Source organism: Elephas maximus, chromosome 8 (assembly GCF_024166365.1).
Source record: "Elephas maximus indicus isolate mEleMax1 chromosome 8, mEleMax1 primary haplotype, whole genome shotgun sequence".
In the NCBI taxonomy this organism is placed as follows: domain Eukaryota; kingdom Metazoa; phylum Chordata; class Mammalia; order Proboscidea; family Elephantidae; genus Elephas; species Elephas maximus.
Genome location: NC_064826.1, coordinates 11,198,887 through 11,214,530, shown reverse-complemented (window position 1 = coordinate 11,214,530; position 15,644 = coordinate 11,198,887). Strand labels below are relative to the sequence as shown.

General features: G+C 48.6%; 1 protein-coding gene across 1 annotated transcript in view; it reads right to left on the bottom strand.

Moving 5' to 3' along the window:
- The window catches only part of KIAA1549 (KIAA1549 ortholog), a 119,625-nt gene that overhangs the window by 12,241 nt on the left and 91,740 nt on the right, over window positions 1-15,644 (bottom strand). The window contains exons 13-16 of the mRNA XM_049894605.1: window positions 12,676-12,881; window positions 11,627-11,850; window positions 10,080-10,233; window positions 4,999-5,316 (exon numbers count right to left, since the gene is read on the bottom strand). Coding sequence (XP_049750562.1) covers window positions 4,999-5,316; window positions 10,080-10,233; window positions 11,627-11,850; window positions 12,676-12,881 — 902 coding nt within the window. The remainder of the gene's footprint in view (window positions 1-4,998; window positions 5,317-10,079; window positions 10,234-11,626; window positions 11,851-12,675; window positions 12,882-15,644) is intronic.

Below are 15,644 nucleotides of genomic sequence, written 5' to 3'. Positions count from 1 at the left end.
AGTGATGCTGCCAACATGGCCCCAGTGACCACCAGACCCAGTGAGTATCCAGCAGCAATTCAAATCAGATCAAGAGCTATGCAAGCACTATACCATGTTGTAGAAAGAGAAGGGACACAAAGAGAGCCTGAAATCAGGGAGACCCTTAGAGATGACGCAAGCTCCAAAGAGGCCCAGCTCTACTTCCTACCCTAAGTTCCACCTCTTTTTACTTGAGCTAACCTGGTTTTAACCTGAGTGGGTTTCTGATCCTCACAACCAGTGCTCTCAGGATATAAAACAGTACGGCATAAGACTCAAAGAAATACACATCTAAGAAACCTGTTGCGTTCCTCACGAAATCAAAGTATTCTAACCCTAATATGCATGGCATTCTTATTTCAGTATTTCTTGTCAACAACTCTGAACTGTTATCTTAGAATCAGATATGTCAGCAGAACACTAACTCTGGGTAGAGACCATCCAGCTCCAGTTAGATTGGACGAACTGGCTGTCCAGGATGAGGTGCTCCAAGTTAAGCACTAAGTCAGCCTTGTTGTGGGCCAGCTCTAATTATCAGATATTTGTTTTCTAAGCTGCCATCGACTCAGTATTTTGTACTAATCACTGCATGTGTGGTGCAGTGGTTAAGAGCTTGGCTGCTAACCAAAAGGTCAGCAGTTCAAAGCTACCAGACACTCCTTGGAAGCCCTATGGGGCAGTTCTCCTTTGCCCTACGGGGTTGCTATGAGTCAGAATCAACTCGGCAGCAACAGGTTTGGGTTTGTTTTGGGTTTACTGAATGTGTATTAACTCAAACCCACCATAATACTAAAATGTAGGACCTGTAGTTTTACACAAATAACCCATGCCCTCTACGTTTGTTTGGTTGGCAAATAAAGGTAGAAGGCGTGCGTTATTTGCATAAAAACACGGTATTGCTACCTCTGTTTTGTAGCTGAAACTAACTGACAAAGAAGTCAAGTAATTTCTTCCTAATAAGTCTGCCTCCACAGACCACGCCCTTACCACTACCCTGCACCATTCTGGTCCTCAACATCAGGCTTTCCCCTGTGAACAAATCTCTGTTTTGTGGGGGGAAAGCAGATGTTCTGGAATCAGACAGACTGGCCAGCCTACTTAATTTCCCTGGGCTGATTTTCTTATGCCAAGAAGGATATAATGATTTCTACCTTACAGGGTTCCGAAGGGATTAGTAGATATGAAACTGGGGTCCAGTTACTTCACCTTCTGACCTGCTCTGCTCCCAACCCCATGGCAGATGGAGAGAGATAAGGACCATTTAGAGTTCCTTCACTGAAGCAAAATAAACTGACTGGGATTATGGAAGAAGGGAGGTGTAGAAGGAAAAGGTACTTTGATTCTTTTTCCAAATAGTAAAAGGGAAATCTGAGACTGGATAAAGATTATTCATGATGGCTTTTGTGCTTTCAGTAAGTTTGGTTTATTTAAACATATTCATACGCAAAACAAAACAAAAAGATCAATGCTTAAGAGTTTACTTCTCAGGTGCAGTGGTTAAGGGCTTGGCTGCTAACCAAAAGGTGAGCAGTTCGAATCCCTATGGGGCAGTTCTACTCTGTCCTATAGGGTCACTATGTGTCAGAATCGACTCAGCAGCAATGGGTTTTAGGTAGTAAGTAAGAGGAGTCCCTGAGTGATGTTAACAGCTGGGTGCTTGGCTATCAACCAAAAGGCCAGCCGTTCGAATCTTCCCAGAGGCACCTCGCAAGAAAGCCCTGGCAATTTATTTCTGAAAGATCACTGCCAATGAAAAACCTATGGAGCACAGGTCTACTCTGAAACATATGAGGTCACCGTGAGTCTGAATCAACTTGATGCCAATGGGTTTGTGTGTGTGTGTGTCTAAGTTATAAACTCAAAGAAAAACAGTGCAAAATAGCCGTCCACTCTTTTTTGTATTATTGTAGTGCTACGCATGTCAAATCTGCTGTAGTGAGTGCAAAAACCCTAATTTTTCTGGAGATTTAATTCCCCCATGAAAAAGTTAAAAAAAAGAATCATGGAAAGAAGGGCAGGCACTCACTTTAAATTGGCATACACCTATACAAAAGTTTGGGAGCAAAATGGAATGATAAGGATTGAATCAACTATATCAGTAAAAATCCCTTCTTCACGCACCTCCTCTTTCTATTCAATATAAAACACAAGGCAACAGAGCTGGAAAGGAAAATCGCATGGTTGGTGAAGCCTGTGGGGAAGCAACTGGACAGAAACCTCTGCTTGTAACACTTAACCCAGGTGTCCACACCTGCTCCTGAGAAGCCCACCCAGACATGATTTACCTCTATTCCGGGAAGCAGCAATACAACCGACCAAGTGCCCTGACTCACTAATGCATAACTAACCCATTGCCGGTGATTACATCCAACTCATAGCAACCCTACAGGACAGAGTAGAGCTGCCCCTTAGGGTTTCCAGGGCTGAAATCTTTACAGAAGCAGACTGCCATGTCTTTCTCCCAGGGAACAGCTGGTGGGTTCGAACCACTGACCTTTCGGTTAGCAGCCAAGCGCTTTAACCACTTTGCCACCAGAGCTCCTTCAACAGTTATTAAAATCCGCTCATCGAGTCAATTCGACTCATAGTGACCCCAGAGGTCAGAGCAGAACTGCCCCATAGGGTTTCCAAGGAGCCGCTGGTGGATTCGAACTGCTTACTTTTTGGTTAGCAATGAAACACTTAACCACAGTGCCACCAGGGCTCCATTGCATAACTAAAAAACACCCTTAAAATGGCAAAAAGAAAAAAGGAGCTTGAATGTCACCAGACAGTAAATAAAAGCTCACGTGGTAATTGCAGGCACTTAAAACTCACATTCCTGTGGCTTCACGGTAGTCAGAGGAAGCAAATACAGGGCGGTCAGGCTCCTCGTTGTAATGAGCAGTGACTTTACAATCCACTCCTAGCATGTTGAGATCATATTAGATAAGCCCAGGTACAAACCGGGATTCTGGTCTTCCACTGGGTTAAGCTGCTACCATTCTCATCAAAATACACAAAGGCAGCCCATAAGTCCACCAAGAGAAACCACTGAAAAACAGCGTTTATAAAAATCTTGCTATGGATTTGTATTTTAGGTTAAGATGGCTGTTGCGTGCTGTCGAGTCGATTCTGACTCACAATAACTCTATAGGACAGAGTAGAACTGCCCCATAGCGTTTCATAGGCTGTAAGTCAGAAACGACTCGAGGGTACTGGGGACTGGGTTTAATCTTCACAGAAGCAGATTGCCAGGTCTTTCTCCCCCAGAGCCGCTGGGTGCGTTCGAACAGCTGACCTTTTGGTTAGCAGCCAAGTGCTTAACCACTGCACCACCAGGGCTCCTCGTTAAGGTTAAAGCATTATCATGCAATTTTCAATCCCCAACGCCTATGAAAAATGAATAACAATAATAAATGAGTTTATAATAATATATAAATAGTACTAAGTAACTGGAAACCCTGGTGGCGTAGTGGTTAAGAGCTATGGCTGCTAACCAAAAGGTCGACAGTTCAAATCCACCAGGCGTTCCTTGGAAACCCTATGGGGCAGTCCTACTCTGTCCTGTAGGGTTGCTACAAGGCAGAATCGGCTCAACAGCAACAGGTTTGGTTTGGTTTTGGTTAATAAGTAATTAAAATAGTAACACAAACCTGTCAAAAACTACTGTTAAAATTACTATATGATCGGTATGGCAAGGATGTGGAGCAAAAGGAATTGGTGTGAATGCAAAACGGTACAGCCGCTTTGGGAGACAGTCTGGCAGCTTCCTACAAAGCTAAACACAGGCTGACCATACAACCCAGCAATCCCATTCCTAGGTATTTACCCAAATGCCCTGAAAAACGTCTGTCCACATAAAAGTCTGCACATGGATGTTTATAACAGCTTTATTCGTAATTGCCCCAAATTGGAACTAACCAAGATATGCTTAATCAGGGAATGGATACATAAACCATGGTCCATCCATACAATGGAGTATTATCCAGCAGCAAAAAAGAAATGCACTAACAATCCACAAATACCTGGAGGAAACTTCAATACGTATTTCGAAGTGGAAGAAGCCAGTCTGAAAACGCTACATACTGTACGGTCCCCCCATGTGACATTCTGGACAAAGAAAAACTATAGAGGCAGTGAGATCACTGGTTGCCTGAGGTTCAGGGGAGGGAGGGTGCAGCGATCTGGAGATATTTAGTCTGAAACCAAGAGAAAATAGTACTAGTGTTGCTTCTCCTTGTCTGGAGAAGGTACATTTGAAATGAAAAAACTGACTTAATATGGAAATAAGTGAATAAAGGACAACAAAGGCAGATGAAATGCTAAAATGCCAAGTCCCAAGATGAAAATGGCTGTACCTGCCTGGTGTCGCCGGGCTGCCTACACTCCCAGACCCCCAAGGGCCCCTCCGGTGCTCAGGTGGCCACACTAGAAGTTAAACGATTTGGGCACAGTCTAAGCTACATCCTTCAAGCAGACATCAGCGAGAATATGGCTCGGCGGTTACTCCACCTCCATTTCACAAAATTGTAAGCAACCCAGGAAGATGCTTCCCTAAAATCAAATCTTTCCCCTAATCCTTCAAGAAAGAAAATATCTGAGCTGCACGTGAGAACGGCTTCCCGCATTAAGAATTAACGTTTTTTCCAGTTGCCTTCAAGTCGGCTCTGACTCGTGGCAACCCCGTGGGTGTCAGAGCAGAACTGGGCTCCACAGAGTTTCGCGATGGCTGGCTTTTTGGAAGTAGATCACGAGAACTTTCTTCTGAGGTGCCTCTGGGCAGACTTGAGCTTCCAACCTTCGGTTAGCAGCCAAGTGTGTTCACGGTTTGCATCACCCAGGGACTCCAAGAGTTAATGTAGTAGGAGATCGTAAGAACTAAGACCCATCACCTAAGCTTTAATTCTCATCAAATGCAACCAGAGTGCTGCAGGAACCCCGAAAGTGAAGTAGTCAGGCAACAAACCCACAAACCTTGCCCATGAGAGGACTCACGCTGCACGGGTTGTTGGCCGACTGAGCCGGGCTGTAGAAGGGCCCCCACTGGGTGGTTCTCCTTTCTTCCCGGGAAGGGGTGCTGTTGACAGGCAGGCCGGCAGGGAGCCCAGGGCTGGCACCCGAGGCACCAGCTGGCTGGCTGCTAGGGGCCACCAGGGCGAAGGCGTCGTCCAGGAGGGAATGCATGGTCTGGCGGGCCTCCTCAATGGATGGCTGGGGCGGGATGTACTGGGAGGCCGGATAGGGCAAGCCTGGGTACCGCCCCAGCTCAGTTGAGGACGCTGTCTGGACTTCTGCTGGAAGGTCAGGATCAGACTACGGGGGCAACACCAGAGAAAAGAGGAGTCAGATGCATGCTTCCCTGGGAACCCTAAAACAAACCCCAAGGAGCAGAGTGGTCTTGAATAGGCTTCTTGGACATCTAGGAAAAGAAGCAAAAAATGACAGCTGACATTTCATGGGAACTAAAAGCTTGCATCAGGAAAAAAAGGGAAGAAGTAAAGATATGCAACAATCACTTGTCCAGTAAAACTCAATGATCTGCAATGCAGTGCAGAACCCAGAAGCACACATTTTTTAAAATTTTTATTGTGCTTTAAGTGAAAGTTTACAAATCAAGTCAGTCTCTCACACAAAAACCTGTAGACACCTTGCTACACACTCCCAATTACTCTCCCCCTAATGAGACAGCCCACTCTCTCTTTTCGTGTCCTTTTCGCCAGCTTCTAACCCCCTCCACCCTCTCATCTCCCCTCCAGGCAGGAGATGCCAACATAGTCTCAAGTGTCCACCTGATCCAAGAAGCTCACTCCTCACCAGCATCCCTTTCCAACCCATTGTCCGGTCCAATCCATGTCTGAAGAGTTGGCTTCGGGAATGGTTCCTGTCCTGGGCCAACAGAAGGTCTGGAGGCCATGACCACTGGGGTCCTTCCAGTCTCAGTCAGACCATTAAGTCTGGTCTTATGAGAATTTGGGGTCTGCATCCCACTGCTCTCCTGCTCCCTCAGGGGTTCTCTGTTGTGTTCCCTGTCAGGGCAGTCATCGGTTGCAGCCAGGCACCATCTAGTTCTTCTGGTGTCAGGATGATGTAGTCGCTGGTTCATGTGGTCCTTTCTGTCTCTTGGGCTCGTAATCACCTTATGTCCTTGGTGTTCTTCATTCTCCTTTGATCCAGGTGGGTTGAGACCAATTGATGCATCTTAGATGGCTGCTTGCTAGCGTTTAAGACCCCAGACGCCACTCTTCAAAGTGGGATGCAGAATGTTTTGTTAATAGATTTTATTATGCCAATTGACTTAGAAGTCCCCTGAAACCATGGTCCCCAGACCCCTGCCCCTGCTACACTGGCCTTCGAAGCTTTCAGTTTATTCAGGAAACTTCTTTGTTTTTGGTTTAGTCCAATTGTGCTGACCTCCCCTGTACTGTGTGCTGTCTTTCCCATCACCTAAAGTAGCTCTCTATAGGGCAGTTCTACTCTGTCCTACTGGGTCGCTATGAGTCGGAATCGACTCGATGGCACTGGGTTGGTTAAAGTAGCTCTTACCTACTATCTAATTAGTGAATACCCCTCTCCCACCGTCCCTCCCTCCCCCTTCTCGTAACCACAAAAGAATGTGTTCTTCTCAGTTTAAACTATTTCTCAAGTTCTTACAATAGTGGTCTTATACAATATTTGTCCTTTTGCAACTGACTAATTTCACTCAGCATAATGCCTTCCAGGTTCCTCCATGTTATGAAATGTTTCACAGATTCCTCACTGTTCTCTATTGATGTGTAGTATTCCATTGTGTGAATATACCATAATTTATTTATCCATTCATCCGTTGATGGGCACCTTGGTTGCTTCCATGTTTTTGCTATTGTAAACAGTGCTGCAATAAACGTGGGTGCAAAAGCGCACATTTTTTAAAAAGCCCTTGAGCAGCCACAAAAAATGTCTCAAACGATATATACTAAAAAAATCTAGTCACTTTCCTTACATACAGAAACCAAAAAGCAAAGCAGTCTGTCGACTATTAACTGTAGAAAAAAATATGCTCCCAATGGACCACAAAGTTACCATTGTATTATAACTATATGTCTAGGTATGTGTGTGTGCATAAATACAACACCTATTATAACAACTTCTTACTACACTAAATGTTGTTGTTAGGTGCCATTGAGTTGGTCCCGACTCATAGCAACCCTACAGACAACAGAACAAAACACTGCCCTGTCCTGCGCCATCCTCACAATTGTTATGCTTGAGCCCACTGTTGCAGCCACTGTGTCAATCCATCTCATTGAGGGTCTTCTTTTTCGCTGCCATTCCTTCTACTTTACCAAGCATGATGTCCTTCTCCAGGGGCTGATATTTCCTATAGTAAACAGTAACATTTCAGGAAGCATTTGTCTTTAAAATTGAGGAATCTCTGGATGACATGAATTACCAAGGGAGGTGTAAATTATGTTCTCCGCCCACTATTTAGAGGTCAGGAATATAAGTAACACATGACGAAGATTTTATTTTTAGAGCTTCTTTCCTGATAACTGCTTTAACCAAAACCCAAAACCCACTGCTGTGAAGTTGATTCCGACTCATAGCACCTGGTGGATTCGAACTGCCAACCTCTTGGTTAGCAGCTGTAGTACTCAACCACTACGCTACCAGGGTTTCTTATGAGCAAAATAATTGCCGCAATATACACTGGGTGAGCTGTAAGAGCCCAAGAAGTGGACGCAGTGCAGGAAGGGTCCTCTCCAGCCTCAGTGGCTCCACAAGCCCAAACGTCAGAGTTACTACAACTGGAACATCGAAAAGGGAAGAGGTTCTGCACAAAGGGGTGACCACATGCTCCATGGGAGGAAGGGTGGGCTCCTTTTTTCTAGAATGGTTCATGGGCCCAGTGGTTCGCAGTTGAGTGTGGCGGGTTGGCTCAATCCACTGAAGGGGTCAAGGAAGACAGTCTCACACCTGCACGTCTCTTACAAAGAAAAACTCCATTCCACTGACACATTGCTCATCTTGGCCAACGCCTGGAAAATGTTTCCTTATGATTATGGTCTGTCCAGTGTCGGATCGGTTATTATTCAGGCCAGCATCAAACATTAGGGGCAGCAGTTGCTGAACTCCAAACAGAGGGCAACCACACCACAAACCAGCAAACCCACGAACAGCCCACACACCTGTGGTGCTTGGCCTGATGAAAGTAGATAGCCAACGTTTAAATATCTGGAAAGTTCATCGAGAACTCAGCTGTCTGGATTCTCTAGACAGAGCCTGGCATCAGGGGCCCTCACTCCAACACAGACACACCCAGCCTGTTGAGCAGTGACTGGCCTCAAGGGATGGGGCAGGGGTTCTGCTGTTCACCACAGCCCCCACCTGGCACTCCTTGGAAACTCTATGGGGCAGTTCTACTCTGTCCTATAGGGTCGCCATGAGTTGGAATCGACTCGACAGCAATAGGCTTGTTTTTTTGGTTTTCTTCCACAGGGTACTGTGAAAGAAAGAGTCATAGCTGCTGGGAAATGAAGGATAAGAAGGAGCGTTGCCCCTGCTTCTACTCACTAGCCTCCCACAGGAGGGTCTGGAAGTCTCCTGTGAGACAAAGAGGGAAGAAAGAAGGCTGCTGTACCCAGGAGCCAAGGGTACAGCCATCCCAGATGGAGCCAAACACCACAGCCGCTCGAGACAAGGTGCAACAGCGCCATCTACTGTGGGGATGGCCAGCAGCGTTTCCAGCTGAAGTAAGACACCACGCTGGAGATTCTATCCGGCAGGAAAGTGTCTGGTTTGCTGCCCTTCCATTTCTCTGATTCACACCAGTCCTCTTGAGTAGGTCATGAAGTCACAGTCAGGCTTCCAGACACAAAGATGCAGTAGGCTGGTTGCTCAAGGAAAAGCCTGGTTCTTTCAGATGATCACACCTAGCTGATCTTTAGCCCCGATGTAGGTACAGCGTTTGGCACGTTTGTGTATTTTGCGCTAGCCTTTCAGCGCTAGCTCCTTATGTAACATAGGAGAAAAGCACAAACCTCAAGTAAGAAATTGCTGACCAAATAAGCTCTATCTAAAGTCAAAAGGAGCCCTGGTGGCACCATGGTTAAGCGTTTGGTTGCTAACCAAAAGGCCAGCAGTTCGAATCCACCAGCTGCTCCTTGGAAACCCTATGGGGGAGTTCCACTCTGTCCTATAGGGTTGCTATGAGTTGCAATCGACTCGACAGCAAAGGGTGTGCTTGTTGCTAAACAGTTTCTCCCTGGACAAGAGGACAGGATGCCCCCGTGGGGCTTTCCGGGAGCACCATTCTCGCAGTGTTCTGGAGTCAGCTGCATCTGGCGCTCCCCTCCAAGTGGGGTGTCTCTGTCTGTATTTCTCAGGGCCCCTCAGTGGAGTCAGCTTTCTTCCCTACTCAGCGGGGTCTGTGTGTGTGTCTTAATGCTATCAGTTCTGCCTTTAACATTTCAAGCAACTCTGTGCCCCTTTCAGTTTGAAAAATGTTTCATTTATTTCTTAATTTCCATTAAGCCCTATCTTTTTCCCATAAAAATATGCATATCAACAAATGTGATATCTTTTTAGTGGGGTGGGGTGGGTAGTCAGAGCTCAAACACCATAGAGATATCGACATAGCCTGGAGGCTATATCACATAGAGATATCAATCTATAGATAGATAGACAATATCTGTCTCTGAGAGTCGGGGTGGGGACAAAAACTTAAACCCCTCCTGCCACCAAGAAACCCTGAACAATGCTCTCTAGCGGAGGGGGTGGGAAGGTTGGACAAGGGAACTTTCTGGATGTTTCTCTTTTCCAATTATTCTCAGGAAGTTCTCATTCTAAAGCTTGAGAACAGGGCTTGAATACAGAAGGGGAAAACCTGGAGTGTGTTTCCAGAGCCCCCCACTTATGTGACTGAGGGCCCACCCAAGGAGCAGGCCCACCCCGACCCCGCTGGCCTGAGGCGCTGGTCCAGACGTCGCCGGCACCCCAAGCAGCAGCCAGCGCTGCTCATCCCCTCTCTCCCACCCATGCGCCTTCCCAGGAGCCCCCACCCGCCCACCCGCGCCAGATGGAGGAGCCCGCGGACGCACCGGGCACCCGATGTAGGCCGAGTTGTGCACGCCGGGGGGCCGCTTGTAGGTGCCGTCACTGTCCGTGGTAATGAGCCTGTCTTTCTCAGCGTCCGCGGGGCAGCCGTTGACCTGGTGCTTCCGGCGCGGCTTGGGAGACCGCTTTATCCGCGAACTGCCGGAGACAAAGGAGTTACCTTCACAGAAAGAAGCCTTCTTGCCCCAGCTCATCCACTAAGCGCTGTTTCCTGAGGACCGATGAAGTGCTGGCCACATGGCCAAAACCCCACAGATATTAAAAACCCTGAGAGGAGGCGTCTGCCCGCTCACGGCCTACCTGGGCAGTGAACACACCTGGAGCACAGAGAACACAAGGCCACAGGCCATCTCTGCATTATCTGGCAGGTATGTCTAGAGGAGGGAGCAGGCATGGAGAACATTGTGGCTGCTGGAGAACCTGGGCCAGGTCCTGAGGGTGGGGAGGGTCTCAAGGGATGGGGGGTGTGGGAAGAGGACTAAGAGGCAGGCCCTTCACGCCCGGGGCCAGGCGGGAACACAGCAGGGGACCATTTGTGGAGGAATGGTTGTGTCCTGGTGGGTGGGAATCAGCTGGGATGAGAGGCAGACCCTCCCCACCCCATGGGAATGCAGGTTCCAAGGGGCAACCATGACGCCAGTGCAGGTCCTGATCAGAGAAAGGCATAAAGGAGGGCAGTGACTAAAGAGTATGGACCTGTGGTAGGAGGCAGAGGACTGGGAGACGAGCGGGGAAGGCGAGGCCCTAGACTCGGAGGATGGCTGAAGGGACAGACAGGAAGGGGCCAGCCAGGAGCCCGCCTGGGCGGTGACACTGCTGTTAGCTGCCGCTGAGGCGACCCCAACTCATGGCAACCTCATGCAAGATGCATGGAAACGCTGCCTGGTCCTGTGCCATCCATGTTTGCTTAGGGACTGGGCTGCTGTGCTCCACAGCATTTCACTGGCTGGTTCTCAGAAGTAGGTCACCAGCCTCTCTTCCTAGTCTGTCCTGGTCCGGAAGCTCCACTGGAACCTGTTCAGCATCATGGCAACATGCAAGCCTGCACTGACAGATGGGTGGCGGCTGAGCATGTGGTACACTGGCCAGGAATCAAGCCCGGGTCTCCCACATAGAAGGCAAGAATTCTACCGCTGAACCACCACTGCCCCCAGGTAATGGTGTAGAGAGGAAAAAGCGGGGTGAGAGCAGGGGGGGTCAGGAGGCATGGGAGGGTCTGGCTGGACAAGGAGGGTGTGCCGGCCATTTAGACATGCTGAACTTCAGAGGAAATGAAGTCCAGGGGGAATGCCTGGAGACACCCAGAGACCAGGCTCGAAAATGAGAGGCCGTTCCACACAACGGTGAGGGTGGAGATAGAAAAGATGACCCAAGACCTACACATCGGCGCTATAAACTCTTCAGCTGATTTCTACAGAAAGGAGAGGCGCCCTTTGAACACGGGAACGCAGCTACAAGGTGTCTCCACCGACCCAGTCCACCTGGGACACCCTAAGAGCCGCCCAGTCCCCAGCCCCGCTGCCGGACCCACCTCTTCCTGGGCTCGATGAACACGGAGGGCACGCTGGCCGTGGGGTCCAGGATCTTGTCGATCTGCATCTGCGCGCGGCGGTACACGCGGTGGCGCTCCCGGGTGTCGCCCGAGGACAGGTCGTCCACCACTGGGAACTCGTAGTGCCCGCGGCGCTTGGCACGGAGCCGGATCTTGTTCCGATGATGCTCGATCTCCGACTTGTGCCGCAGGGCAGTCTGAATCTGAGGAGGTGACAGCGAAGGAGGGATGAGCGCTCCCCGCGGGCTGCGATGCGCCCTCAGCGCGCCCTCGGAAGGTCCTATGTCTCTAGAGGACTGCCTGAGGCTCTCCTCCGTGCTAAAGCTAAAGAGCTTTATTCCAGCACTGCGCTGGTGTATCTGAGGGGGAGGTAGTGTTATCTCCCCACAAAGCAGAGGCAGATAAAGCCTTTAAAATTGGTTTTTACTGGGGGCTGGTCACTAAGCTCTCTCAGCCGGTCGCTGTCAGTTGCTGGCCAGTCAGCCCCCACTCAAAGTGAGCCCACGTGTCCGAAGTAGAACTGCTCCATCGGGTTTTCAAGGCTGTGACCTCTCAGGAGTAGACCCCCAGGCCTGTCTTGCCGGGGGCCTCTAGGTGTGTTCAAACCACAAACCTTTAGGTTGGCAGTAAAGCACAAACCACTTACCCCCTGCCTGGCACCATCCAAATCCCACCCTCCCCAAAGGCAGGTGGGTGTTCAGCATAAACCCTATTGTCTGTACAGACAGTGTAGGTCTGGTGAGCCACTCTCATCAGTTAGGGCGATGGGAACCCTTCTGAAATCCAAGTTCCCAGACACCAGCCAGGGCAAGCAGGCCCGCAATGAGAGCCGCCTCAGCCCTGCGCTGACCTCACCGTCTTGAACAGCACTGGTCTAAGAAGCCAAGGGGAGTCTTTAAGGCTAAGAACACCTGTCAGCTGCTCATACAGCGAGGAACCTCTGTCTCTGTGACGTTCACTCATGTTTAAGCCCCGAGCACGGCAGAATATCAGTCTTCCAGGAACACACTTTCTTTAAAGGCAAATACCTCCTTGTTAATTTTGTTGGTTTCCGCCACTCGGTCGCCCGGTACCGGGTGCTGGGTGGGGGGAGCCGGGATGGGCTGCATGGCTATCAGCTGGATCTTACTGGGAACCCGGCGGCTGGCCTCGGCTGAGTGGGAGATCCTGTCCACATGCTCAAAGATGGAAGCTGAGGAGTGCTGCTCGGTGCCTGAGCCGGCTGGGGGCGGCCCTAGACGGGGAGAAGCAAACAGCAAGTCACCCCAAGAAACAGGGTTATTCCTATAAGGAATGGGTTATTCCTTATAGAATCCTGGGGAGGGGGGCCTGACCAAAAATACACCCCCACTCCAGGGGCAGGATACTTGAAACCTCACTGAAAAATAAAAACCAAAACAGACCAGCTGCCATCCAGTTGACTCTGACTTATAGCACCACCATGTGTGTTCGAGCAGAACTGTGCTCCATAGGGTTTTCAGTGGCTGATTTTTTGGAAGCAGACCGCCAGGCCTGTCTTCCAAGGCACTGGTGAGTGCGTTTGAACTGTCAAACTTTCAGTTAGCAGCCAAGCACTTAGCTATTTGTGCCACCCAGGACTCTGAAACCCCACTATTTGAGGTTAAATTTTCTGAGCGAAATATTGTCTTCTTCAGCCTCGTGGTTGAAAATACAAATACCCTTACAAAAGATGTGATGAAATGATGATGACGTTTTATGCCCCAAATGGCCTGGTTTTGTCTAAACGGGTTTCACAGTCTTCAGGAAGGAAAGATCAAGGTCAGGAGGGGCCTGGAGTTGCTCAGTTAGTCAGTAAGCAATTCATAGAAGTTTTAGGGAAGACATTTCTAGAAGCTGTGAGCTTCAGCTATCCTGTGGGAGGAGCTCCCTGGAGCAACTGAACATAGTTGCCAAGGAAATGCTGTACTGCTGGGAAAAAAAAGACAAGGGGACAGGGGACACGTAGGCCTTGATCGGTTAACAAGGAGCACGTTTGGCTTTTAGTTCTGATGTAGAAAGACAGGGACGCTGAAGAGGCATGAGAAGAAAAAGTGCTGCCTACAGGGAATTAGTTGCCCCTTTAAGAATCGATGAAGAGTTGCTGAAAGAAAAAGTCCTACAGAGCTAGTTAGCCCTGCCAAGGTCACCAGAAGCCCCTTCTGATAAGCCTCAGACAGTCCCCAGAGGCTCTGGACCCCGCTCTACAGCAAAGGCCAGTGGGGCCCCAGAAGGAGTGCAAGCCTGCAGAGGCTGGACTCTTTCCCGCCTCTGTGTGTTGAATTGTGGTAAAATATATATATGTATATATATATATATATAATATATATATATATAACACAAAATTTTCCACTTTTAACCATTTTTAAGTGCACAATTCAGTGACATTAATTACACTCACCATGTCACACAACCATCCACCAGCACCAGCTGCCGTCGAGTTGATTCCAACTCATGGCGACCCCATGTGGCTCAGAGTAGAACTGCTCCACAGGGTTTTCAGTGGCTGGTTTTTCAGCACTAGATCACCAGGCCTTTCTTCCGAGACACCTGTGGGTGGACTCAAACCTCCAACTTTTTGGTGAGCAGCCGAGTGCGTTAACCTTTTGCGCTACTCATGAACTCCCACCCAACCAACACTATTGTCTATTTCCATACCATCTTCATCACCCCAAAGGGAGATTCCGTACCCGTTAACCAATAACTTCCTGCGGGGTAAAGAGCTTAACTTCACCCAAAGAATTTGGTCTTTGTCCTTTGTTGCTGAGACACCCTCTAAAACCTTGGAATTTCCCAGTGAGTGATTGAACCTCCAGAAGGTTTATGCTAATGAGGTGACCAGATGGGGGCTGGCCAGGCCAGAAAGACCACCTTGTGATATCAGGTGACATCAGGGAGGGACTGATTCAATGAATGCCGCCTATGCAACGAGGCCCCAAAAAGGCTCTGGACACAGAAGCTCCATGGGCTTCCCGGCTGGTTAAAGACATCGATCCATGTGGGAGGGTAACACGTTTGCGTTGGGGACCCTCCCAGACTTCACCTTACGCATCTCTTCATCTGTGTCCTTCTGGCTGTAATAGAGCTGTAGTCATAAGTTCTGTGAGTCATCCTGGTAAATTATTGAACCCAAGGGAGCAGTAGGAGCGTGCAGGTCAGACGTGAGGTGGCTGTGGGGACTCCCAAGCTTGTGAATGGCATGTGGGCATCTTGGCAGGCTGGAGGACGGTGCCCATTAGCTTGTGAGCTCTGACCCAGCTCCAGGTGGCTGAGGTCAGAGGAAGAAATGCTACAGGTGCAGCTGGTGTCAGAACAGAAGTGGAAGTGAGGGGAACAGGGTTGACAATATATTGCTTTGAATTGATCATCACATTGGGTACCAGAGGAGTAGGATTTGATATCTTAACATTTCCCATCCACTTTTCCTCTCCTAGCTCTGCTAACCACTAATAAACTCTGATCTCTATGCATTTGCCTATTCTGGATATTTCATTGAAGTGGAATCATACAATACACCTTAGTGCTCACTTAACGCCTATCTCATTATCCAACACTTCGCATTTATGACAATAATAAAAAATCTACTATCCGACTATTTTGCACATTAGTGACATACATCTGGCTGTAATGAACACCAAGGTGGGAGGCAAGAGTAATGCTGGCAGAGACAGTTAAGGTTGTGTCAGCTTGGCTGGGCCATGATTCTTAGCAGTTTGGCAGTTATATAATGATGTAATCTGGCAGTTATGTAATGATATAGTCATCTTCCATTTTGTGATCTGATGTAGCCATCCTCCATTTTCGCATAATGCTGATTTTCACGTAACAACCTGGTCTTTGGAGCCTAACCATGTCGATAAGTGAGGAGTGGGTATATATGTCCTTTTGCATCTAACTTACTTCAGTCTGCATAATGTTTTCAAGGTTCATTCATGTTGTGGCATGTGTCAAGACTTCATTTCTCTCTGTGACTGAATAATATTCCATGGTATGGATAGAC